Genomic DNA, 24,222 nt, shown 5'->3' with positions numbered 1-24,222 from the left:
AACTCTGTGCCGTAGCAAAGTTCTTTTTAATTATGATATTTTTAATTCTGGACTTTCAGAAACCAGCCTCAAAGGATTAAAGGTTTCAAGGCTTTTAAAAATTGCTTTTATCTCAATTTTTTTTTATTACACTGTTGATCAATCCGTGGATTTCCAGCCAGAAATTTGCTGTCCCCTACAAACAAGGGGGACAAGGACCCATTGTTCCTCTGGTCAGAACCCAGTAAAAAGCACTTTTAGCCCAACTGAACCCTCCTGCTTTGAGAACTTCCCGTGAGCAAGACATTTATTTCCTCAATATTAGGAACAATTTCTTCCCCAGAAGGGTTGTCCAGCCCTGGCCTTGGCAGTGCTGGGGGATGGTTGGACTTGATGGCCCTAAAGGTCTTTTCCAACCTGAATGATCCCTGATTCTCTGAATTCAGGATATTTCCCACATTATGGGGTGGTGCTTTTTGGGACAGGGAGGGAACAGGACAGAGCCTGGGAATGGATCCAGGGACTCTGGACTGTGTGGATCCAGGGGCATCCCTTGGGATCAGCCCTGCACACCCATCCCAGGCTGCCACGCACCGTTCCCATTCCTATTCCTATTCCCATTCCTATTCCTATTCCCATTCCCATTCCTATTCCTATTATTCCTATTCCTATTCCTATTCCCATTCCATTCCCATTCCCATCCCAAGGCACCTGGTGGCACCATGGGGCTGCATTTGGTGACACTTGGCAGTGGCAGAAGGGACCTGAAGATGAGGAATCCTCCACTCCAGAGCTGCTTGGGCATTGCTCCTCCTCCTCCTCCTCCTCCAGACACTGCCAATCCCTCAATTCCCACCTGGATTTCCCCTGCAGTTCCTTCCCTGCCCAAACTGAAAAGCTTTTCCCCAGTTTTTCTTCCCAGCAGCAAAACTCCAATGATGAGATTTTTAATTTACCCTTGACTTGATGGATTTGCACATGGATTAAATCTGCCAAGATCTGGACTTGGAGTCCAGAGCCTGGGAGACCTCAAATCCCAGGACACCTGTGCAGCACCGAGCTGGGATTGGAGCAGGGAATGACACAGGTGAATCCCAAAATAAAACCACAACCAAACACAAAAACCCCACCTCAAAATCTTAAACCACTTCCCATCAATGGATTTTATCAGTGCCAAGAGTGTTGTGTTTGCTCAAAGAAAAGATCAGCATGGAAAACTGTCAATCCATGCAAAAACATTCCAAAGTTTTTAAGGGAATACTCCTACAAACTCGGTTTTCTGGCAGGAAAATTAAGACATTCCACTTTTTCCAATATGGAAAATAAAAGGGAATCATTCTTGTCACCGAGCTCCAGGTTCACTGAGCTCTTTGCCACACAAGAAAACTTCCATGAAAACTCAGGGAAGTGTCAGAGGGGGACGAGTGGGGATGCAGAGTTTAGTTTTGGAAAATCCTGAGGCAGAACCTGCCAGAGGAGCCGCTGGTTTCGTTCTAACGCTCAACAGAACGAAACTCCCAGGAATTTCAGGCAGAACCCAAACCAGATGTAATCCCCCCAGATGTTTACAGACTCCTTCAAAACCCAGCAAGGGACAAACAAAATGGGAAAGGAAAAAAAGATGGAAAATCCCCCCCAAGCCGCTCCCCTCCGCGTGCCCCCTGCCTACCTCCTCCTGCTGCTCCTGGGGTGAACGAGGAAATCTGGGGAACTGTTTCATGCCAGAAAAGGAGGAATTTCCCAGGAACCCCCTCCCTGGGCTGCAGAGAGGAGGGAAAGGCAACCTGAGCATGGAAAAGGAGGGAGGGATCCAACCAAACCAACAAACTGCTCCTCGGTTTTTTTGCCTGGCTTTTCCCTGGATTGCTCCCTCCTCCTCTTCTCTGAACATTTGGATTTTTTTTTTTTTCTTTAATTTCTCTGCTGGTTTTGCTGAGGAGAGCAGGGAGCCCATTAGAGCAGGGGGATTAAGAGAGTTGAGGAAGGATTGAGTCATGCAATGGCTGTAAAATCCCAGGAATTGTGCAAGGCAGATGGCCCCGAGGACAAATCCCACGGGATGGGGCTGAGTGAAGCCCCCAGGAGGGGCTGAGAGCAGGAGTTTGGGGGGAAAAGGCACCAAAGTGGGAATTTGCTGTTCCACCCAAACTGGAACCAGCAGAATTCCTAGGGCCATCACCTGAGGGCTCCCCAAGGGAGCTTTGGGGCTTTGGGTTCACTGCCATGTGGGAACTGCAGGGAAAAATCTGGATATTGACTGAAAATGTTCCTAATTAGCATCAAAGGCTGGAATTTCCAACTGGGGAATTTTGGGAGCTGTTAAATCAGCCCAGTAAAAATCATCTTCTCTGTGCATGAAATTAAGGGCTGAAATTGCTTTAGTTTATCCTGATTAATGGAATTCAGAATGCAGCAGAGCATGGGGTTTATAAATATAGAAATATATAAAAATAAATATGATGTATATTATTAATGATATTATATAATTATAAATATGTAAAATAGAAATAGAAATAGAAATAGAAATAGAAATAAATAGAATATAATAAATATAAAAATAAAAATTAAACAAAAATTATAATAAAAATGTAACTATAACTATAGCTATAGCTATAACTGTAAATAGTGTATCTAAATATAAATATATGTTGTATATATGATGTATTAATATAAAATTAAATATATATAGTATCCATGGTGAGTATATAAAAATTAATATAGATATTGTATACATTTTGTGTATATATAAATGATATACTATATATTATATATTGTACATATTAATATATATAAAGAAATTTATAATTTATGTATGGTGAATATGAAAATAAATATACCTATATTTAATATGTGGCGTATATATTTAAAAATATTTTAATTAATCAATATAAATAAATAGATAAATACATATAGTTATAAAATAAATATATAGAATTATATATAAATATAGATATATATGAATATATAAATATATAAATTAAATATGAATATATAAATAAAATATATATATATATCTGAAGGGTACCTTTCAGCCACTCAGGCAGTGCTGGACACCTCCCAGGTTTTTTCCTGCTTTTCCCACCAGGCACTGGCAAAGGGAATGCAGAGTCCATCACTCCCAGCTGGAATCATCTCAATCCCTGGGCAGCAGAGCTCTGCCCCTGTGGCAACAACCAAAAGCAAAGTCCCTTTGATTTCCCTGCTCCAGAGCCAGCCAAGCCAGTGCATCTGGAAAACAGAAATCCCAGAGGTTCCCTAAGAAAGGCAGGGAAGCAGGGACATTTCTCATTTTTATGGTAATTTTTTGAAATCCCATCAAAGTCCAGGTCATGGAACACTGAGGGACAATGAGCACAAGCTTAGCCTAAACTCAGTTTTCCATCCAGGTTTTTGTTGTTGTGTTTCAGCACAACTTTAACTCACAGGAAAAATCTGGAATAATCCATTTACTGGAAAATGGTATATATTAAATAAATTATAATAATTATATAAAACAAAATCTCATAACAAACCTGATGGGGAGCTGGAACTGGGCAGTTTAATTAAACACCCAAAACAGATTAAACAGAGGGACCAGATCTACAGAACTTTTTCCTGCCTGTTGGTTAATTAAAAAAATCCATATGATTAATAAAATAGGTAAAATATATAAAAGATATTTTCTGCCCAAAATATGAAATTTTATTATTTATCACTAGAAGACTTTTTTTCTTTTGCACAAAAAGGAAAAATTGAATAGGAAACAAAGAGGAGAAAACTTAGAGAAATAGAATTTTAAAGAGGCAAAAGAAGTAAAACAACGGAGACATTTGCTGCTGGATTAAACTTTGTATGAGACATAAATGGGGAAAAAAAGGTTTTTATCCAAGATTTGATTAAAAATCAAAAATCTTGAGAAAGAGGAGAGTTGAGCCCTGCCTTGGACTGTGGGCTCTGCACGGCTCCTCCTGCCGAAATTCCCATTTTTTGGGATCCCTGAGGGGTGGGAGGCATTGCTGTGTGCCTGCAGCAGCACAGGGAGCAGGAGCTGCCTTTTCCCAGCTCAGTGATTCCCTTATTCCCAGCTCCATCCCAGGAAATGAGCTCTGAGTGCCCAGGGCTCCTCCAAACCAAGCCCAGCTCCCGGCAGAGCTTTGGGATCAGCAGGAATGAAAGGAACATTCTTATCCCGGTAATGGGAAACAGCTCCTGCCCCATTTCAGTTCCAGCTCCAAATCTGCAGCTCTGGATAACTGGGAATTCGGCAGGAGAATGGATTTCTAACAGGAGTTTGAGATCCCACCGTGGTTCAGGGTTTGGGGTTTTTTTTGTAGGGATTGGTTTTCTCCCGGTGTTTTTCTAGCAGGAAACTCCACATCCATGGAATTGGGTAATAAAACCCAGGGCCACCAGAGGATCTCCACACAGCAGGAGCTCCACCACAGAGACGAGCACCAGAGCAACTTTTTTATTTTTGGATGGAATTCTTTGCTTTACAGGCAAAGAAATGCCTGAAAACGCAGCTCATGAGGACATTCTCGTTTATTTGGGTCACAGGAGGGTGATGGTTTTTATAGATTTGTTTTGCAAGACAAAATACATAAAACTAACAGGGAAGAAAAAAGCAGGCAAGAAATTCCCCACATCCCTCACTTTTCTGAGACTGATTTCTTGCTGTACAATCCATGAAACCAGAATATTTTAGCTTTAATCAGGAAACCCTTAAGGATTCTTCTTTTCAGGCAGGATTCAAGATTAAATGATCTGAAGAGTCTTAATAATGGTCCACTGAGAGAATTTTAGCAAAAATCAGGATAAATGGTTGTGGCTTTAGTGAACTGAATATTAAAAATAACCAGCAGGGCCAAGGAGGGCAACCAGAGGCTCTTCACCCTCTTGCAAAAAAACCTGAACGCCAAAATATTTTGCTCTCACCAAAATCATCCCAGGAAAATCTGGATTCTGCAGGGCATGAGGTGAATTCCAATAAAAGAAGCAGCTGATCCAAGTCTAAGCCCATGAGAAATGTCCTGTGAACAATCTTGGTCTCCATCTCTCTTGCACAGAAGCAGTATGAGGAGGTAAAAACAGTGAAAATGAGGCTGTTGGAAGGTTTGCTGAGGGAAAAAGAATGTTATTGGTAGAAAAGCAGAGACTGGGAGTAAGAGGAGATGTAAACTGAGTGTTTCTAGGGGATTTACTGAAAATTGTCTTCAAGGATGGAACCACATCCGTGGTGAACCAACAGCAACCCTCCCAAACTCAGAACCAGGCAGACCCTCAGGGCCCCCACGAGCTCCTGCTTCCTTATCTTCCAAAACTTCCAGGATTTCTTCCTGGTTTGTGCATGGTTCTGGTACAACCTTGAGGTGAAGGTGCCTTCACCCTGCTCAGAACCTCACAGACATTCCCAGGAGGGAACCCATCCCTGAATTACTCACTTGGAGAATGATTTATTTGTGGTGGCACAGCCTGGAAAACACATCCAGCATTCCTGGAGACCTTTCCTGCCTGGACAGGGAGATCAATCCAGTATTCCTGGAGACCTTTTCTGCCTGGACAAGATCAATCCAGCATTCCTGGAGACCTTTTCTGCCTGGACAAGATCAATCCAGCATTCCTGGAGACCTTTCCTGCCTGGACAAGACCAATCCAGTATTCCTGAAGACATTTCCTACCTGGACAAGGAGAACAATCCAGTATTCCTGGAGACATTTCCTGCCTGGACAGGGAGACCAATCCAGCATTCCTGAAGACATTTCCTGCCTGGACAAGGAGAACAATCCAGCATTCCTGAAGACATTTCCTACCTGGACAAGGAGAACAATCCAGCATTCCTGGAGACATTTCCTGCCTGGACAAGGAGAACAATCCAGAATTCCTGGAGACCTTTCCTGCCTGGACAAGCAGATCCAACCCCCAGAGAGGGAGCGGGGACAGGGAATACTCACTGGAATATTCCTGGCTCAGTGCTGAAGCCTCCTGAACTCAGCCTCCTCCTGAACTTCAGCTGGAAAATGCAAAAAGGACAAAATTCTGAGTTCACAAACCAGAGGAATGGAAAGGAATTCCCAACCCTACCTGACAGGACACAGGGAATGGATTCCCACTGGGGGCAGGGATGGATGGGTATTGGGAAGGAACTGCTCCCTGGGAGGGTGGGGAGCCCTGGAATGGATTTCCCAGAGAAGTTGTGGCTGCTCCATCTCTGGAAGTGTCCAAGGCCAGGTTGGAAAAACCTGGGGTAGTGGAAGGTGTCCCTGCCCATGGCAGAAGGTGGATTTGGATGATCCTTAAGGTCCCTTCCCACCCAAACCATTCCATGATTATTAAAATGTCCAGGCCTGACTTTATTTTTAGGCCTCTCTTTGGGTGCCAAGCTCTTCAAAGTTCCCCCAGGCTGAGGAACAGCACTGAAAAAGGAGCTGAAGAGCAGCCAAATTCCTGGCCTGCTGCAGACCCCGAGCTCCACAAGCTGTGGTTGTCTGCATTGTGCTTCTGTGTCAAGAAATATCCTAAAGAGAAGGAGGAATTTATAGAAAGTGTAACACTTACCAGGGACAACATTCCCAGAAGCTGGGGGTGCTTAACCCTTCCTTTGGTAACAAAAAAAATTAAAAATTCAACTTATCCTGGATTCCAACACGTGGGATTTGTGGCCATACCTCACTTATCAATTCATTAAATGCATTATGAGCCATATATTGGGAATAGCCCTGTGGGAAATCAGCTGGAAATCAAATACAATCAAATACAAATCAAATACAAGCAACACCTCCCTCTCTTATTTTCCAAACTCTGTTTTCCAAACCCTATTTATCAAACTCTTATTTTCCAAACTCTATTTCCCAAACCTTATTTTCCAAAACATGCATCATTAAAATAACCAGGTGACAGCAAACAGGTTTCCTTTGCACTCAGGATTAGCAAATAGGACAATGGTGCTTTGTCAAAATCCATATTAAATTTCCCAGAACTTTCAGAGGAAAGGGGATTTCACCTGGATCTTGGATGTTGGGTTCAGATGGATGGATCCCACTCTGGGGAACTGCTGGACAAAGGAGGCAGGAGGAACTGAAAGGGAGAGAGCTCAGAATTGTTCACATTACATAAAACTATTTCATAAATTCATTACATTTTGCACACTCAAAAATTCAGTTATCCCATGTTTCTTGCACTGGGAATTTAGATAATAAAATGGTCTGGGATTGGGAATTTAGAAAATAAAAGGGCCTAGGATTGGGAATTTAGAAAATAAAGTGGTCTGAGATTGAGTTCTTCCTTAGAGGCTGAATGTGGATCCATCCCCAGCTCCTCCAGGACAACATTCCTCCCCAGCCAACCCAGACTCATTCCCAAGGCAGAGCAACTTAGAGCTGCACTATTCATAAATACACATTTATTTTTCATTAGAAATGCGTAATTACAGCATTTTAAAGCATTTTCCCCTAGAAAAGTAGTTAAGCAACAGTACAAACAAAAGTGTTAGTCTTCTGCAAATACAGTTTTCATGACACTGAACAGAAAACACCAGCAAAAGGCCAAGACTTGCTGTCAAGGGATTTTTCCTTTTTTTAAATATTTTCCTTTTTTTTTTTTTTTTGTTATAAACACCATAGCAAATTAAAAAAAAAAAAAAAAAAAGACTGTTCCAACAGTGAAAAATATCTGAGCTCTGGAACTTTCCCTAGGTGGCAAAGCAGGTACTGCAGGGCAGCAATACCCAAACATCTGCAGACATTCCATTTGCACAGGAGGGACCAACAGGATGGCCAGGGATGGAGTCTCACAGTTTGGATGCAGGAGAGCTCTTCCTCTCCCCATGAAAGGTTTGTTTTGTCCTCTCTGAGTGGATTTAAGTGCAGCCCACGGGGTTTTTTTTGAAGGCCAGGACGTGGATTGGTGTCGTGATGCACCTCTGAGTGACGCTGGAATTATCCCAGGGGTGGGGGAGCAGGGCATGGCTGCAGGTTCTGAGGTCTGGGAGGTTTTTCCAGCCCTTCCCACTCCATTTCTGGCTGCAGTTCACTGCCAGCTCCCCAGCGTTCCTCAATCCTCTCACTGGATTTGGATGGCTCCGTGTTCTATCTGCATTTCTGGCTGGATTGCTGATTGAAGGGAATCGGTGCCCTGCAAAGGGGAATGGGACAGCAGGAAATCAATCCAAAAGGGATTTTTATTGGTGTAACCAAGAGAATGAGAGCTTATTATAAAGTTCTTGTGAATTCCAGTGGAAAAAATTCCAAAGCAAAATCCGCATGGATGTGGGGTCTGAGACAGTGGGAATGGGAACACACTCAAAAAGGCACCAAAAATAACATCAAGAGCCTCCATGAAGCCTAATGAGGAAGCTGAAATAATGCAATTATGATAAACATCTACAAAATCATGAGTGGCACTAAGGCAATTATTCCCTCTCTCTTCCCAGGAAAAGAACCAGCTCCAAATAAAGGAAATAAATTCAGAGTCTGGCAGCAAACTGAAGCTGTGGAAGGCTCATCCCAACAGAGAGATTTTGGGAACAGGGAGCTGGGAAGGGCACCAAGGAAGAGCATGGAAAAGGCAGGAGGGAGTTCTGCAGTGCCAGAGCTGCTGGGGGTGAGGGCAGTGAAGTCACCTGTTGGCTTTGTCCTTGGAATTTCCCAGCTGGAGCAGGATAGGATCTAAAAATGCTGATTTTCCCCACTGCAGCCTTTCCCTGGTTAGGGTGAAGTGAGACCAGCTTGACTAGAGGCAGCTTTTCCTCAGAGGAAATCCCTCCTGACTCTCCTCACCTCCCAAGGAAATCCAGGAAGAATTAAAGGGAGCACAACTGATTGAAACCTCCAAAGGAAAAATCTCTTTACAAACCAACTCACTGTCTAGCAGGAGCAACAGGGGAGGGAAAATCCAAATTCCTGGGAGCTGGGAAAGCACCTGCAGAGCTGTGAGAGGAGCAGCCCCCAGAACAGCTGCACTGGCCTGCACAGAGCCCCTCACACCCAAAACAGCTTCCCCTGCCAGCAGCCATCACAGCATGGACAGAATTCCAAGCCCAGGGCAAGGATTTCAGGATTTTTTCCCTCTGAAGTCCCCCTCATTCCAGAGATCTGCCCTTGCTGGATTTTCTCTCATAAAAACCTCTAAAGGATGCTCTGTGCAACACCCTGGCCAGAGAATTCTCTCTCTGACAGGATTTTGGTGATTAAAAAAGCCTCATTTGAGGTCCTGCTTTGAGCTCCAGCCTTGAACCTGCCAAAAGATCCACAAGGGGGGAAAATCCACCAGAATTCCCAACTTTTAGGTTTTATTACACAGTCCCAGATTATTTATTATTCAAATTAAAACACCAGAACTTCAAAATCCTAAAGTGCTGCTCCTAAATTAATTTATTTCCCTATGCCTTGATGCCAGTGGTTGCATTTGGCTACAGGAATTTTTTCCCTGTTTAATTTGAAGGGTATTTTGTGTTTGCTTAAAAGTTCAATAAATTCATGCCAAGGTGCTGAATAAATCTATGAGATTGCTAAATTGGATACCACAAAAAAAATTTAAATAATCCTCAAGGTTTTCTTTCCCATTTAGAGGAAAAGTGTATTGAGTAAATAGAATTATCAAATATCAGCACAACAGCATCACCAAATATTGATCCAACCTCAGACCTGAAGGGATTACAAGAATTTATATTTGGGATGATGGTGGGTTTTTTTCCAAATCTAACAAAATTTACCACCAGCATTGCATCTGAGCACAGAATTTTAATCCAAATATTCTGTATTTCTAGACTTTGCAAACTGCTGTCAAAACATGAAAACAAGCCAAGCAAAAATCATTCATGAATACACTGAAAATACAAAATTGAAGTGGATTTTGATCTGTTCCAGCTGAACTCAGAGCAGGAATTCACTTCAAGAAAAAAAAGGGCAGAAAACTGGTACCTTGTAGTGAGACATGAAATAAATTCACATTTGTGCTTTTTCTAGCAGGGAATTGGCACAGAATCCAACCCAGGTGGAAAATAAATTCCACTTTATTGAGCTTTGATTGATAAAGAGCTGCAAAATCCTTGGGAACCTCTCAGCACCTTGACCAAGAACCAGGTGGAAGTGTCAGGGGATTTTCCCTTCCGTCAGATAAGACTTTTCCCCTCAGATGAGAGATCCTTCTCCACAGGAAAATTCCATTTCTTTATCCACAAAAATCTCCTGAATGATGGATAAGCTCAGAGCAGTGCAAACACCAAGTTGGTTTCTCCAGCTCCTTTCCAGATCCTCAGTTTTCACTTGGTGCAAAGCGAGGAAACATTTATGGCTGACTTGTTTTGGGGCTTGTCTGCTTTTCCTTTCCTGCCCTTTTCCTGTCCCGTTCCTGCCCTGCTTTCCCTGGAAAGCTCTGGGGTTCACCACAGTGTAAAACCAAGAGGGTGCAAAGTGTCCCTGCACAGGGAGCAGCTCCTGGGGGGCTGCTGCTCTTGGGGACCCTGCTCCAGAATTCCTTCCTGAGGAGGTGCTGGATGAGGAGGGAAATGTGGGAATTCCCCAGGCTTGGAGTGGGGACAGCAGCATGAGGAACAGCTCTCACTGCCTGCTGAGCTTATCTGGGCTCATGGGCCTTGTGGGTCCTTCCCAGCTCAGGGTATCCCTGCTGTTTGGGGCATTCACATTCTCTGGAAAATCCCTTGGCCCAGGATTTTTATCCTGGGAAGCTGAGAAGCCTCGGAGAAAAAGGAAAACAATAATTTGAATTTCATTTGATTCTCCTGTGTTTTGCTCCTTTGGAATGTGTTTGGAGATTGTTTACCCACAGGTGATTGTTTCATTGGATTCTGCTGTGAGTTGTTTTGACTCCTTGGCCAGTCAGAGCCAAGCTGCGTCAGGACTCTGGAAAGAGTCAGGAGTTTTCATTATTATCTTTTTATCCTTCTGTAAGTATCCTTTCTGTATTCTTTAGTATAGTTTAGTATAGTATTCTTCAATATAATATAGTATCATAAAATAATAAATCAGCTTTCTGAGAGCATGGAGTCAGATTCATCATTCCTTCCTTCATCACAAATACAACAGTTGTTCTTGGATTTATTAAATCCACAGGAGCAGCAGTGATGGAGGATCCATAAAACACAAGGCACAATCCCTGCAGAACACCCTCAGTGTCCAGAGCACTGTTAAAAATTAAATATTGTCAAGGGCAGTGGCGAGGCACAAAGAATTCCACAACCACTTGAAGAAGCCCATGGAGTGGGATTTGCAAAACCACGTGTGACCAAATTCAGAAAAACGTGTTCCAACTGGTTTAAATCAGCTTTGTGGTGCTGTCACCAAAGCTTCAAGCTGATGACAGACTTTTTCTAGCCTCGGCTTCATGCTTGTTCAAACTGATTAAAAACGACCAAAAAAAACCCAATAATTCCTCCTCAAGCAGAGAGGATCAAGTGTTCACTTCCAACTGGACTTGCTGTTGATCAAAACAACTGGAAAACTGCTGTCAGAACAGGAATGACCTTTCTGAGGGAAACCTCAGTCTGAAAATACTTTTTGGCTGATTGCAGCCACATTTTTGGTGCTGTCCTTTGTGAGGCTCTCAGCCTTCAGGGACACACCAGTGACCAAAATAACTTCTCCAGAGGCACTAAGCAAGGACAGCAAAGCAGGAGCAGTCAAGGATCATTTCTACCTTCAAAAAAATGATGTTTCTTATTATAAATTATGAGTTTTATGGTTTGGAAAGAGGAAGATGAGGATGATGAGGAGAGGAGAGGAGAGGAGAGGAGAGGAGAGGAGAGGAGAGGAGAGGAGAGGAGAGGAGAGGAGAGGAGAGGAGAGGAGAGGAGAGGAGAGGAGAGGAGAGGAGAGGAGAGGAGAGGAGAGGAGAGGAGAGGAGAGGAGAGGAGAGGAGAGGAGAGGAGAGGAGAGGAGAGGAGAGGAGAGGAGAGGAGAGGAAGGAGAAGGAGAAGGAGGAGAAGGAAGGAAAAGGAGAAGGGGAAGGAGAAGGAGAAGGAGGAGAAGGAGGAGGAGGAGGAGAAGGAGAAGGAGAAGGAGAAGGAGAAGGAGAAGGAGAAGGAGGAGAAGGGGAAGGAGAAGGAGAAGGAGGAGAAGGAGGAGGAGGAGGAGAAGGAGAAGGAGAAGGAGAAGGAGAAGGAGGAGAAGGAGAAGGAGAAAAGGAGAAGGAGGAGGAGGAGGAGAAGGAGAAGGAGAAGGAGGAGAAGGAGAAGGAGAAGGAGAAAAGGAGGAGAAGGAGAAGGGAAAGGGGCAGGAGAAGGAGAAGGAGAAGGAGGAGAAGGAGTAAAGGAGAAGGAGAAGGAAGGGGAGGAGAAGGAGAAGAAGGAGAAGGAGGAGGAGGAGGAGAAGGAGAAGGAGGAGGAGGAGAAGGAGAAGAAGTAAAGGAGAAGGAGAAGGAAGGGGGAGGAGAAGGAGAAGAAGGAGAAGGAGGAGGAGGAGGAGGAGAAGGAGAAGAAGGAGAAGGAGGAGGAGGAGGAGGAGGAGGAGGAGGAGAAGGAGAAGGAGAAAGGAGGAGAAGGAGAAGGGGAAAGGGGCAGGAGAAGGAGAAGGAGAAGGAGGAGAAGGAGAAGAAGGAGAAGGAGAAGGAGAAGGAGAAGGAGAAGGAGAAGGAGAAGGAGAAGGAGAAGGAGAAGGAGAAGGAGAAGGAGAAGGAGAAGGAGAAGGAAGGAGGAGGAGAAGGAGGAGGAGAAGGAGAAGGAGAGGAGGAGAGGAGTAAGGAGAAGGAGAAGGAGGGGTGGCTCATACTTGGCTGGAGGCAGCGTGGTCTGTCACGGGGGTCAGCTGCACGTACTGCACCTGGATGTCGCTGCCCTGCAGTGGGGAGCCGTCCACGCCGCCGGCCGCGGGCTCGGCCGAGGCCACGGCGATCAGCTGAGCCCCCTGCAGCACCTGTGGGAGGGCAGGAGAGACGGGTGAGGGCTGGGAATGCCACCAAGGCAGGCTGCCACTGATGTTTAGGTTTTAACTTTTCTATTTTCAGGCTCTGCACTGCATTAGTTTACAACTCTGAACTCCAGATAAAGTGTTAGTGAGTTCTCCCAGCTCAGTCACACAGAACAATTCTTTTCCAGCCCAGAACCAAGGACACCGCTGCAGCTTCAGGCCCAAAAAGTGCAAACAAGAGGGAATGGAGGAGAGCAAACTGGGAGGATGGGACTGCATAACCTGGAGTTGTGACTGGACAATTAACCCCAATATGGAAATGGACCAAATCTTATAAAAGTGTGAAAACTCGGGGGTAGCCTTGGCTGGGCTCTTGTACTGCCCAAGGTGTATCCATTGAAGACCTTTTAATAAATGTCTATTTTATTCCTTTAATACTGCCTAGCCCCTGTTCTTGGCAGCCTCTCAAGGCATCAGGAGGAGCACAGAGAGCAACTGGTCCCAGCTCCCTGCCCAGCAGGGCTGATGCCTTAAGATTTTTGTATTTTTCAAATCCTGTACTGCATTAGTGCATAGCTCTGAACTCCATATAAAATGTAGTTAACTGTCTTCACATTTGGCTCAGGCCATCTCCCAGACCAGGAATATCCCATGAACCATCCAGAGAAATCCATCCAGAAACACCCCATGAACCTCTAAACAAATCCAACCAGAAACATGCCATGAACCATCCAAACAAACAGAACCAGAAACACCCCATGAACATCCAGAGAAATCCAACCAGGAACACCCCATAAACCACTCAAACAAATGCAGATCCAACACCAAAACCCACTAAAGGAACCACAAGAGAAGCTGTCCCTCAGTCCCAGCTGCTCCCAGCAGGGTTTCCCACAAAACACAGAGCACATGGATTCCCATACGGGATGCTCAATGCATTTGGTCTTGTGGGATTGATAATTATGTTAATTTTGACAAGTTAATTGGGACAGAGTGACAGATCCTGCTGTGAGTGTGATACCATCAGAAATCACTGAGCAAGGTTTTCCTGCATGAACACCCAAATCCAAAATATTCCTTCCCACAGCCAAGGCATTCATTACAGCAATGTTTATATTCCTATCAATAGGAAGGTGTAGATTTAGGAATTCCTAATTAATGCTTATGTTTATCCCATCTGCATTTGGCTGGAGAAGACAGTAAGTTCCTCACAGGCCTCAAACCCACAGAAAAACTGATCCATCTCAAAGCACTTAAAAATGGGCTTGGGATAAACTCATTTTAATTCCCTTCTTGAAACAAAAATCAGAATAAAATAAATGTATATAAAAAAATAACAAGTCCCCCTTGCATTTCTCAAACCCAGCTCCACATCCAGGTTTAACTTTTATGAGCCACAAATGAGGGATTTCTAAACATTTGAACACAACGAACAAAAGGAATCTTTTAAACCAAAAGAAGAGAACAAAGAGCAAAAAATAACATTGTTCACAAAGGTTCTGCTGACCAAAGGATGATTTCTCAGCTGATCTGAGGGTGGGTGGCCATGGACAAGGGGCTGGACCCGAATTTCCCCGGGGAGTGTGGGAGGAAGAGGAGGTGACCTCCAGGAATGACCTCCAGGGTGTTGTCAGGATTTTATTGGGATCTTGGGTGTTCTGGGACAGCACCAGCACCAAGCTGCTCAAGGATGTCCCAGCCTGATTTGAAGGAATAAGCAGAATTCTCTCCTCCCACAGTATTAGTTTTGGAAGCACCCCATGCTGTCAGGATCACCCTTTGTCCCACTGATCCCCTGCAGGTTTGAAATGACTTTTCTCTCATTTATTTCTCAGCTGGAATATTCAGAAGGGTTGGGAGTGCCTGAACAACCCCACGAGCACAGAGTCCTGGGAGAGTTTGGGTTGGAGCACGTGGGAGAGTGGAGATGTCCCTGTCCATGCCATGGGGTGGGATGGGGTGACCCCAATGTCCCCTCCAACCCAACCATTCCAGGATTCTGGGATCCCCCCCTGTGTCATCCCACTGACCTGAATCTCTGCCTTTCTCTTCAGGTTCCTCCCTCTCCTCTCCTTTTTCTCCCCTCTGTCATATTCTCTTCAAAGTCTTGGGGATTTGGGACATGAAAACAATTGATCTCCCAAATTTCTCTATTTTGACCCTTCTTCAGTGAGATGTTTACCACACAAAACATAATAAAATGAATATTGATAATGAAAACCAGCTATTTTCTCTGCTCTCTTTCTTTCCATGTCAAGTCCATTTTATCTCATAACAAATAATTCCCATTTAACACTGAACTGCCAAGGCATGAAGGGGAATTTTTCAAAAAAAAATAAAATATAAGAAATTTTCTTTCAACTTCTTCCAAAATTATTCAAACATGTTTAAATTCCTAGCACATCCTTTGAACCTGCTAAACCCCATTTTAAACCTTCTAAACCCCCTTTTTGAACCATTCTTGCTACTGTTGTGAGCTCTTTTATTAATCTGAGCAAGCATATGTGTTTGCCTACCTACAAAAATCTCAAAAATAAGATATATTGGGTTTTGGTGCCTTTTTTCCATGTTTTTTCCTCATTTCTACAGCAGGAATGCAATAAAAGGGGATGTTTCTTTAAACCAAAGTGAGGTTTGGAATCCCAGAAGGAGTGGATGTTTCTGGAAGCTGAAAATCCTGGGACACTGATGGCCAAACACATTCAAATGACAAACACAGCTCCTCCAAATGATAAGAAGCTCTGCTGATAAGAGTTCTCTTCAAAAAGATAACTCCCTGTCCCTGATTCTTTTCAGTCTGAAACTTTTGGAGCCTTAAACTAAAACCATCTCCTGCATTTAATGCCAGAAAAACATTCATTTAGTGGCTCAAATATTCCACTCTGAAGGAAATGCAGGGTTGTGGGATAAGGCCTTGCAGCAAATCCCACTGCAAGAGCTTTCAAGTGCTTTATTCCCATTAATGTCCCAATTAATTGTTCTGGGCATAAAAGTGTGTTGGGTAAAAGTAAAACAAAATAAAAAGCATCCATTGCCTAAATTTGTTGTTTCTTTCTGACATGAATTTGCCGGTATGAAAATAAATTCAGCATAAATCAAAGCAGTTCAGAGTGGAGGAATTGTCCCTGCTGTGCATTTCTGGGAGTGCTGAGTGGAACCTTGCAAAAATCGACCTTAAATCTGTCAAAGCTTCATTAGGGAACCCCCAGCAGAGCCATTGAACAGGGAGCACCTCCTGGAAATCCCCCAAAATCCCAGGCATGGAAAAGGAAACTGATTTCAGCTCCACGGAGTGGGGGGAAACCAAAAGGACAATCCCAGACTGTGTTTTTAGCAGGGGCATTATTTAATTGCATAAGAAGAATAAACCATCCCAGATCTGAGATTCCCTTCCTGTCCTGGAGAAATGCAGGAACACAACCTGCAGCCACCTAAATGTCCCCAAAATGTCCCTTTTCCTGCCTGCCATGGTCGGGTGGAGTGAGAGGAGTGATGGCAAAGTGTGGCTTTGCTTTGGTTTCTGGCAGGGGTGGTTCAGGCCCTGAACAATGATGTCGAATGCATCAAATCCAAACACAGATTTCCACTGAAAATCCACTTGAAACCAGCACACGTGCAAAGGTTAATTAGAATCATAATTAATTGGCAGTTTGAGTGCAGATGGAATTTCAGTAGTAATGACTGGTTATGGAAACAGGAGTTACCTCATCTCATCCCCTGTATCAAATTCGAGGGGATATTGGGAAGAAAGGAAATCTGGGCGGTTCCTCTGACTCATCTCCTGCTCTGAGATCCTCCCAGGGAATTGTGCTCCAAGGGAAACTCCTCAGGATGGCTCTGGAGGTACCTGAGGGCTCTTCCCAAAACCAGCCTGCGCTTCAGAGGGATGGAGCTTTCTCCTAAGGGAAAGCCTGGGAGAACTGGGATTGTTCAGCTTGGAGAAGCTTCAGGGTGACCAAACTGTGACCTTGCAGTGCCTGAAGGGGCCTCAAGAAAGATGGGGAGAGACTTTGGGCAAGGGATGGAGGGACAAGACACAGGGAATGGCTCCCAGTGCCAGAGGGCAGGGAGGGATGGGATATTGGGAAGGAATTCCTCCCTGTGAGGCTGGGGAGGTGCTGCAATGGAATTCTGAGAGAATTTCTGGCTTCCCCATCCCTGGAAGTGTCCCCTGGACAGGGCTTGGAGCAACCTGGGATAGTGGAAGGTGTCCCATGGCAGGAGGGGTGGATCTGGGTGAGCTTTAAGGTCCCTCAGGAGTCCCCACATCTGCAAATTGCAAGAGTTTGTGCAGAAATGCTTCAGTGCCAGCAGCAAGCGCAGCAAAACCCATGGAACTGCCTCCCAAAGGAAGAGTTTTCAGGAATGGGCAATTGCAGATCTCTAGGATAATTCACTGCTCTGAGTAATACTAAAGAAGCCTTTGGCTTAATTTTTTTTTTTCCAGAAGAATGTTATTGTTGGGTTTTATTCAATGTACAACTGAGTAATGGCTGCATAATCCAGAGAAAAATACTCCAGAGTCAGGGAAATCTTCTTAAACTGGAGCTGCTGAGTGCAAGAGCTCAAGAAGGAGTCAAAGATGGGTGATGCAGACTCCTGCAAGTGACCAGCACTGGGAGAGGAGAGGTCATTCCAAGGAATAACTGAGGGTCACTCATGCAGCATCTGCCTGGTGGGAAATATGTGAGTGCCACGACCCAGCCAGGAGGGGGAGGATCCCTCCTTCCTGAAGGAATGGCTCCCTTTCCATCCAAATGGGGCAAATCCCTGCTTGTCTGAAAAATGCAAATCTGGCTTGAAATGGCACCCTGGTCTGGAATTCCTGGTGGGATTAGTTCTGCTAGAAAAGAAAGGTCAGGAGAAATGCTGGGGTATTTTCAGCACTTCCCATGACATTCTGCTGAAGCTTTCAGGCAATTGCAGCAGGGAGAGCATCCAATCTTTTCCTAAATAAATTCAGAGGAGGATTTGGCCTCTCAGTGCTGCTGAGAAGCTCCATCCCCTCCAATGAGGCTGGCAGTAAATATGCCACTTAAAAAGAGTCAGAGACCTGAGCAGATCACTGAGGATCTCCCCAAATCCCACACAGCTGGGAGATGTCTGCTCCAATCCCTCACTCTGCCCTCAGAAGGGTCATTGCATTTCAATTCCAGAAAGAAAAGAGATTTAGGGGGAGCTGCAAATGTTTACATCATAACTGGCAGTGGGTTTTTTTTTTTTTAATAGAAGCAAAATAACATCTGAAAGTTTGGCTCTTGTTGCCAGAGTAACGAAACACTGCTCCTACTGTCCCCGACAGGATCCCATTAACCAGGAGAAATATGGATGGGAAAACAAGCATGGAGACATAAGAGAACTTCTAGGATTGCACAGCTCAGGAAAAGGCCTAAGAAAATGAATCTTCTCCCTCCTCCACTTGAATTCTGGAATTATGTCACCAGCTGGAGTTCCATCCATCAGGATCAGAAGTTCGTGGTGGCTTCAAAGGAAAAGCAGGAGGAGGATGGCAGGAAAAACCAAAGTGAGGAGCCTGAGCTATAAATCAGGAGCTGGAGAAAGTTCTAAGCCAGTTCTTGACAATTAAAGAGCACTTAAAGGAGCAAACAGTGCTCTGGAGAATTACCTGAATTACAATAATGAGTTTCTAACAGAAACTTGCACCAAAAAAAACCCTGCTCTGGATATAATTCATGGAAAAAAATTCCCAAGGACAAGGAAAAGGGGAAACTTGACCCAAGTTAAAGAGCAGACTCGGGCCCTCAGGGTTTGTTCTCTTTAACAGCCCCACTCCTTTGGGAAGATGCTCCCTGATCTCCTGGACAGGGAAGGAATGCAGAGCCTGGAGCTGTCTGTTGTCTTTGGTTTTCCTTTCCCACCCAAATCTCGTGACAGGAGTGACAGAGCTCTACTGAACACGAGGAGTTCTCCGTGTTATAGGGAGTATTTCCATGTGCAGGGGGAATATGAATCCCAGAATTTCGGCTAAAAACAAACATATGGGGTTTGGAATGAAAACCATATGAGAGAACACCTGCGCTTCTCCAAACTCCTACAAAAACTACAGATACTTGTAGGAAAGGAATTAAAACACCCAACTCCAGCTCCAATCCTGGCTTTTATCTCCTAGGAAGGTTCATGTCCAAGGAGTCCAGAGGAACAGAAGTTTTATCTATTTTATTTCAATTACTGGCAGTGGGCAAGGTGAGTGTGGCTCTGGCAGTGACCAGAACTCAGAGCAGATGGGCTGGATATTAAAAGTGATCCATCATCTCCCACCCCAGAAAATCATCTCTGATGTCCAAAGCCTTTTCCTGAGGAAAAGCCATTAGGAGAGCTGATGGATTTCCTCCATGGAGATGGATGTTGTTCCACACAGCCGCTGTAGTTTTTAAAATATTGGGTTTTGATGGATTTAATAAGATCAGAATCAGCACAAATCAGCACTCTCAGATTCCCAGCAGGGCTCACAGATAAGCCATGAATTATCTCCGTTTTCTCCACCTGAGGCCACATCGTTTCTGCTGGAATTCCACAGGTGCTTCCCTTTTGCCAAGGCACTAAGTGGACAAATGTTTCCAATCCCCTGGACAAAAGCTTGGGAATTGGTGCTTCTTTCACACCAAGCATTTGCAATGATGCAAATGTTCTTTTTCTAATTTCCAGCCATAAAATAGAAATGACTCCTCAGAGAGTGTCAGTTTGTTTAAGTCATGTACTACAAGTTCTGGGACTGCCTATGATGCTTTCCCAATTTTGCAAATGAATTTGTGATTCCTTGAATTAATTTCCTCCTTTATGGACTTGTCTCAAGTTGAAGCCAGTAGCCTGACATGTAAGAATTGTACAAATCCTTCAAAAATGGGATTTGCCAATTACATTCCACATTGAGCCCGCAAATAAAATCCTCGTTCTGGAAAGGATTTCTAAAATTTAAAATTTTTTTCCGCTTGCATGGAAAGCAGTCCCAGAGAAATTTGGATTTTAGCAGAGAACCAAAGCTCTGTTTCAAACGGGAACAAAGAGGAACAAGAAGGGATTTGTTTATCCACTGCACTTCCTGCATCGCTCCGAAAACTGCATCGAGTCATTCTAAAGCCATTAGGTAACACATCCACCCTGCTCTGCTATAAATCATTAAAATCTCTTTGCTTTGGGGGTGGAAAACAATTGGCACAGGCGTGGAGTGCCTGTTCTCCCCCGTGGATTAAACTCCAACCATATGTGAGTTGTCAGGGCAGTTTTACCCTTGCCGGGGCTCCCCGAGGTTCTGTGCTCTCCTCACCCTTCTGTTCACCCTTTGTGCTCATTCTCCTCTCCAGCCACATCCAGGGGATGCAATTACAGCAACCAGAACATCTCTGAACCCCTGCCTTTGCTGTAGAGCTCCAAGTTTCACCTACGTGGAGCTCCCAGCCATCCCTGGCCTGTGCTTGAACCTCGCTCTCCCATCCAGCACGAAATTTCTATTTTGCTACCAGCTGAGCCTCCAGGCCAGCCAAAGGTCTTTAATTCCCCTCTCCAGATTACATTTGCATACATGTTAAACTTTCCCAGCGTCATTTGCATGTTTGAAAAGGCATTTTGGAAGGCCTCTCCATTTGATTTTATTTTTTTTTCCTGCAGTGTGAGTTTGAAGCAGACATCAAGGAGAGCTCTGGACCCAGAAGTGTTGTTTGCTCTGAGTCCACATCTGCTTTTCCCCAAGCCATTGCCAGTTCTGGAGCTCACTTTAATACCCAGCTGGGATAATGTAAAACGAGGATAGAACCTCAAATAAAGGCTGGGAGCACATATTTGTGCTCAGGAATAGTTGTGTGCAGCCAGTTCAGCTTCACTCGTGTTCTAGCCACTGAAATTTGGTCTCAGTGGAGGGAAAAGGAGGGAAAATCCACCCCAAACCAAGCCCTGTGCGTATGTGTGGCCACACGAGTGGAAGTGGAACTAAAACTCACCAGAGCTGTATAAAATCCACTTTTAGAAGGTTAAAGAGCCTTATTTTTACAATCAACCCCTCAGTTCTGAAAGCAAAAATGTGATTTTCTCCAAGCAGCAAACACAGAATGTTCCCTGGACTGCTGAGAATCTTCTCCCTCCACAACTCCACACTTTCCTCTAATCCATGGAAAGTCTGGTAAGAAATTTTTTAATTCTTAGGACACTCCAGCTATTGGGGTAGAGAGGGAAATGCTGGACAAAGAGTACTGAATACAAGGATTAATTCTATACAAACCATCATTTTTGGGCAGCTTTGGTGGCCCAAACATCCATCAGGAGTCGGGCAGCAATAAAAGTGATAACCTGATAAGGTTATCCTGAAAGCTGTGCAGAGGGAAGGAGCACAAGCTGTGCCTGACAGGGATTTGTGGGATGGGGAAGGAGTTTTGAGAGTGTCAGGGAAAGTTCTTCCTCCTCCCAGCCCATTAAGGGATGAATTATTTTGATTTAGATGAGCAGATTTTTCTTCACACATCCTCCAGTCTGAGCCTGACTGCGTCTGGCTGTTTGTGGAGATGAGGAAGGGCTGAAAATGGGTTCAGCATTGGAGGAAAAAATCAAAACCCACCCACATTTGGCCTTGCTGGAGTCTGGGGCTGATACAAATGAGAGAATTTCCAGCCCTCACATGGATCCAGACGCTCCCTGGGAGTGCAAAATGCCAAGATCCCGTTAATGTGAGATTCCATAGAGCTCGGGCTCATAAAAGCAGTTTTTCATATCTAACACAGAACATGCTGGGGTTTTCTTTCTTAAAAATCCTGCAAAAAGTGTGGAAGTCCAGCAAAAGCAGCTCATGGAGACACCCAGAATGACCCTGGTGCCACTGAGCCCCCTCAGCTGAATTCCTCCAGCTGGCAGCACCGGCAGCCCCGAATTCCCAGCTCCGAAGGAAATTCTGGGAATACTTCCCTATGGAATTCCCAGCTCCCAAGGAAATTCTGGGAATATTTCCCTATGGAATTCCCAGCTCCTATGGAAATTCTGGGAATATGTCCCCAATGAATTCCCAGCTCCCAAGGAAATTCTGGGAATATGTCCCCAATGAATTCCCAGCTCCCAAGGAAATTCTGGGAATACTTCCCTATGGAATTCCCAGCTCCTATGGAAATTCTGGGAATATTTCCCTATGGAATTCCCAGCTCCTAAGGAAATTCTGGGAATATGTCCCCAATGAATTCCCAGCTCCTAAGGAAATTCTGGGAATATTTCCCTATGGAATTCCCAGCTCCTAAGGTAAGGAAATTCTGGGAATATGTCCCCAATGAATTCCCAGCTCCCTTGGAAATTCTGGGAATATTTCCCTATGGAATTCCCAGCTCCCTTGGAAATTCTGGGAATATTTCCCTATGGAATTCCCAGCTCCCTAGGAAATTCTGGGAATATTTCGCCCATAAATTCACAATTTCTGGCTGACCACGAGCTGTTTTTGCAGCCTGTTCTCCTCCTGGTACCAACATTTTCCTCTGGGGCTGGATCCTGCCAGAATGGAACAGTCCCAACAACTCCAAAGTTTATCCCTCAAAAATCACTCCCCAACCCCCCTTAAATCCAAGTTTCACACTTTTTAAGGAGAAAGGAGAAATGGGATTTAAGGAGAAGGAGGCAATAAGTGCTATTTAAGCTTTTGTCATAACAAGGAGATAAAAGCACAGGAAAGACAGGGATAAAAGACTCTCCAAGGAGATTTGCAGCTGACCAAAAATTCCCTCTGATCCTTTTATTTACCTACTTGGAGCTTTTTCCTGAATATATCGCTTAGGAATTGGATCACACAAAGCACAAAGAAAGTCACTGTACAGTAAATAAACCACAGAGGAGATAAGGCATGAAACAGTACTGAAAAAGATCAATTTCAATTTTTTTTTCTCCTTTTTATGTGTGGTCAGATTAAAAATCTTTAGGAATTATCCATCCTAAAACTGGAAATAAATATTAAAGCACTGGGCATGCCAGAGTATGGTTGGGCAGTGTTCTAAGAAGAGCAATGAGAGTTGATAATTAGATTTAAAATGAGATTTTAAAGTTCAAATGGTGGCACGCAGAACGGAGCAGAAAAAGAGTGAACAGGGCAACTTTTAAAAGGTTTGGGAGTCTCTGAGAGAAATTTCATATTCTAAATCCATGGAAATGAAAATTTCTGCCTATTTTCACCCTGGATGTGACTGCTCAGGGGTTAATTCCATTGCTGGAGTGGCCAGAGATGGAGCAGGAGCTGCTGGAATCCTGTCCCAGACCCTGGAGCTCGTGCAGATCCCCCAAATCCCCGTTCCCACTGATCTGACAGGAACAAACCCTGCAGTGCCCAAGGCTGCTCCTGCCCCACCTGCAATCCCAAATCTGCATTTCAGGGATCACTGAGCCTTTTCCTTCTCTCAGATAATTCTGAGGAGCTGATCTGATCCTAGGGAATGGAGTTTGGTTTGCTCCTCCAGAACAATCCCATTCCCAGTGTGCCCCTTGTGCTTTTCCCTGGTTTCCCTGCTGGAATTCCTGCTCAGCAGCAGCAGATCCCGCTGGTCCCACCCCCAGACTCTGCTGAACGCGGCATTAACACATCCCAAATGTCAGGGGGCAATTCCAGGGAAAGCTCAGCCTGCTTGGGGTGAGCTCAGTGCCACTGACAATGGCAATGATTTCATCTGAACCTCTGACAACTTCTGACATTTCCCTCTCCGTGCAGGATTTTCCATTTCTGCCCCTGGGGAAATGTGCTGCCATCCCAGACCTGGGGACATTCCCAGAGTCCCCCCGGCCATTCCCACTTCATTTACAAAGAGCCCCTTTGAGAGCATCCTGGGGATGGATTCACGCTTCAAACATCCCAGATCCCACTCCATGCAAAAGCTGCTGCTGCTGCTGACATTCCTGAAGGGATTTCTGAAGTGCTGGGCCACAGGGAAATGGTTACTGTATAATAGATATCATTATATAATACAATAATATTATTATTCTATTGGTACATGTTATATATAATTTTATTTTAATTTTATTTTATTTTTAATTTTATTTTTAATTTTATTTTTAAATTTTATTTTATTTTTAGTTTTATTTTTTAATTTTTCTTTTATATAGTATATACGTAATAATATAATATATAGTAACTTAATAATTCATATTATAATTGAGTTACTAATTTAACATAATTAAAATAATAATATAATTTATTGTATAAAATACCCAATAGAATAATATTTTTCCTATAGAAATAATAGATAACAATGTTATATATAGGAGGGTATTATTTTTTCTAGAAGAAATTATAATATATAATTTAATATGCCATCTATATCATACAATATAATGTTATTGTATGGATTTTATGGGAATTTTAATTAATAAGAAACCAGGAGAGAGAAACAGAGGGGTCTCTTTGCTCCTTCTGTAACTGACCCTGTGTTGGGAA

At 44.0% G+C, this 24,222-nt stretch overlaps 1 protein-coding gene across 1 annotated transcript in view; it reads right to left on the bottom strand.

Annotated features, from left to right (window-relative positions):
* Positions 1-7,340: 7,340 nt before the first annotated feature.
* Positions 7,341-24,222, bottom strand: part of BANP (BTG3 associated nuclear protein) — a 112,834-nt gene continuing 95,952 nt past the window's right edge. Inside the window, exons 12-13 of the mRNA XM_036390682.2 lie at positions 12,681-12,824; positions 7,341-8,088 (exon numbers count right to left, since the gene is read on the bottom strand). Of these exons, the coding sequence (XP_036246575.1) occupies positions 8,017-8,088; positions 12,681-12,824 (216 nt within the window). The 3' untranslated portion in view covers positions 7,341-8,016. The remainder of the gene's footprint in view (positions 8,089-12,680; positions 12,825-24,222) is intronic.

The sequence above is a fragment of the Molothrus ater genome, chromosome 12 (genome assembly GCF_012460135.2).
Source record: "Molothrus ater isolate BHLD 08-10-18 breed brown headed cowbird chromosome 12, BPBGC_Mater_1.1, whole genome shotgun sequence".
In the NCBI taxonomy this organism is placed as follows: Eukaryota; Metazoa; Chordata; class Aves; order Passeriformes; family Icteridae; genus Molothrus; species Molothrus ater.
The sequence above is the reverse complement of the archived record's forward strand: the minus strand, read 5'-3'. Positions and strand labels throughout refer to the sequence as shown.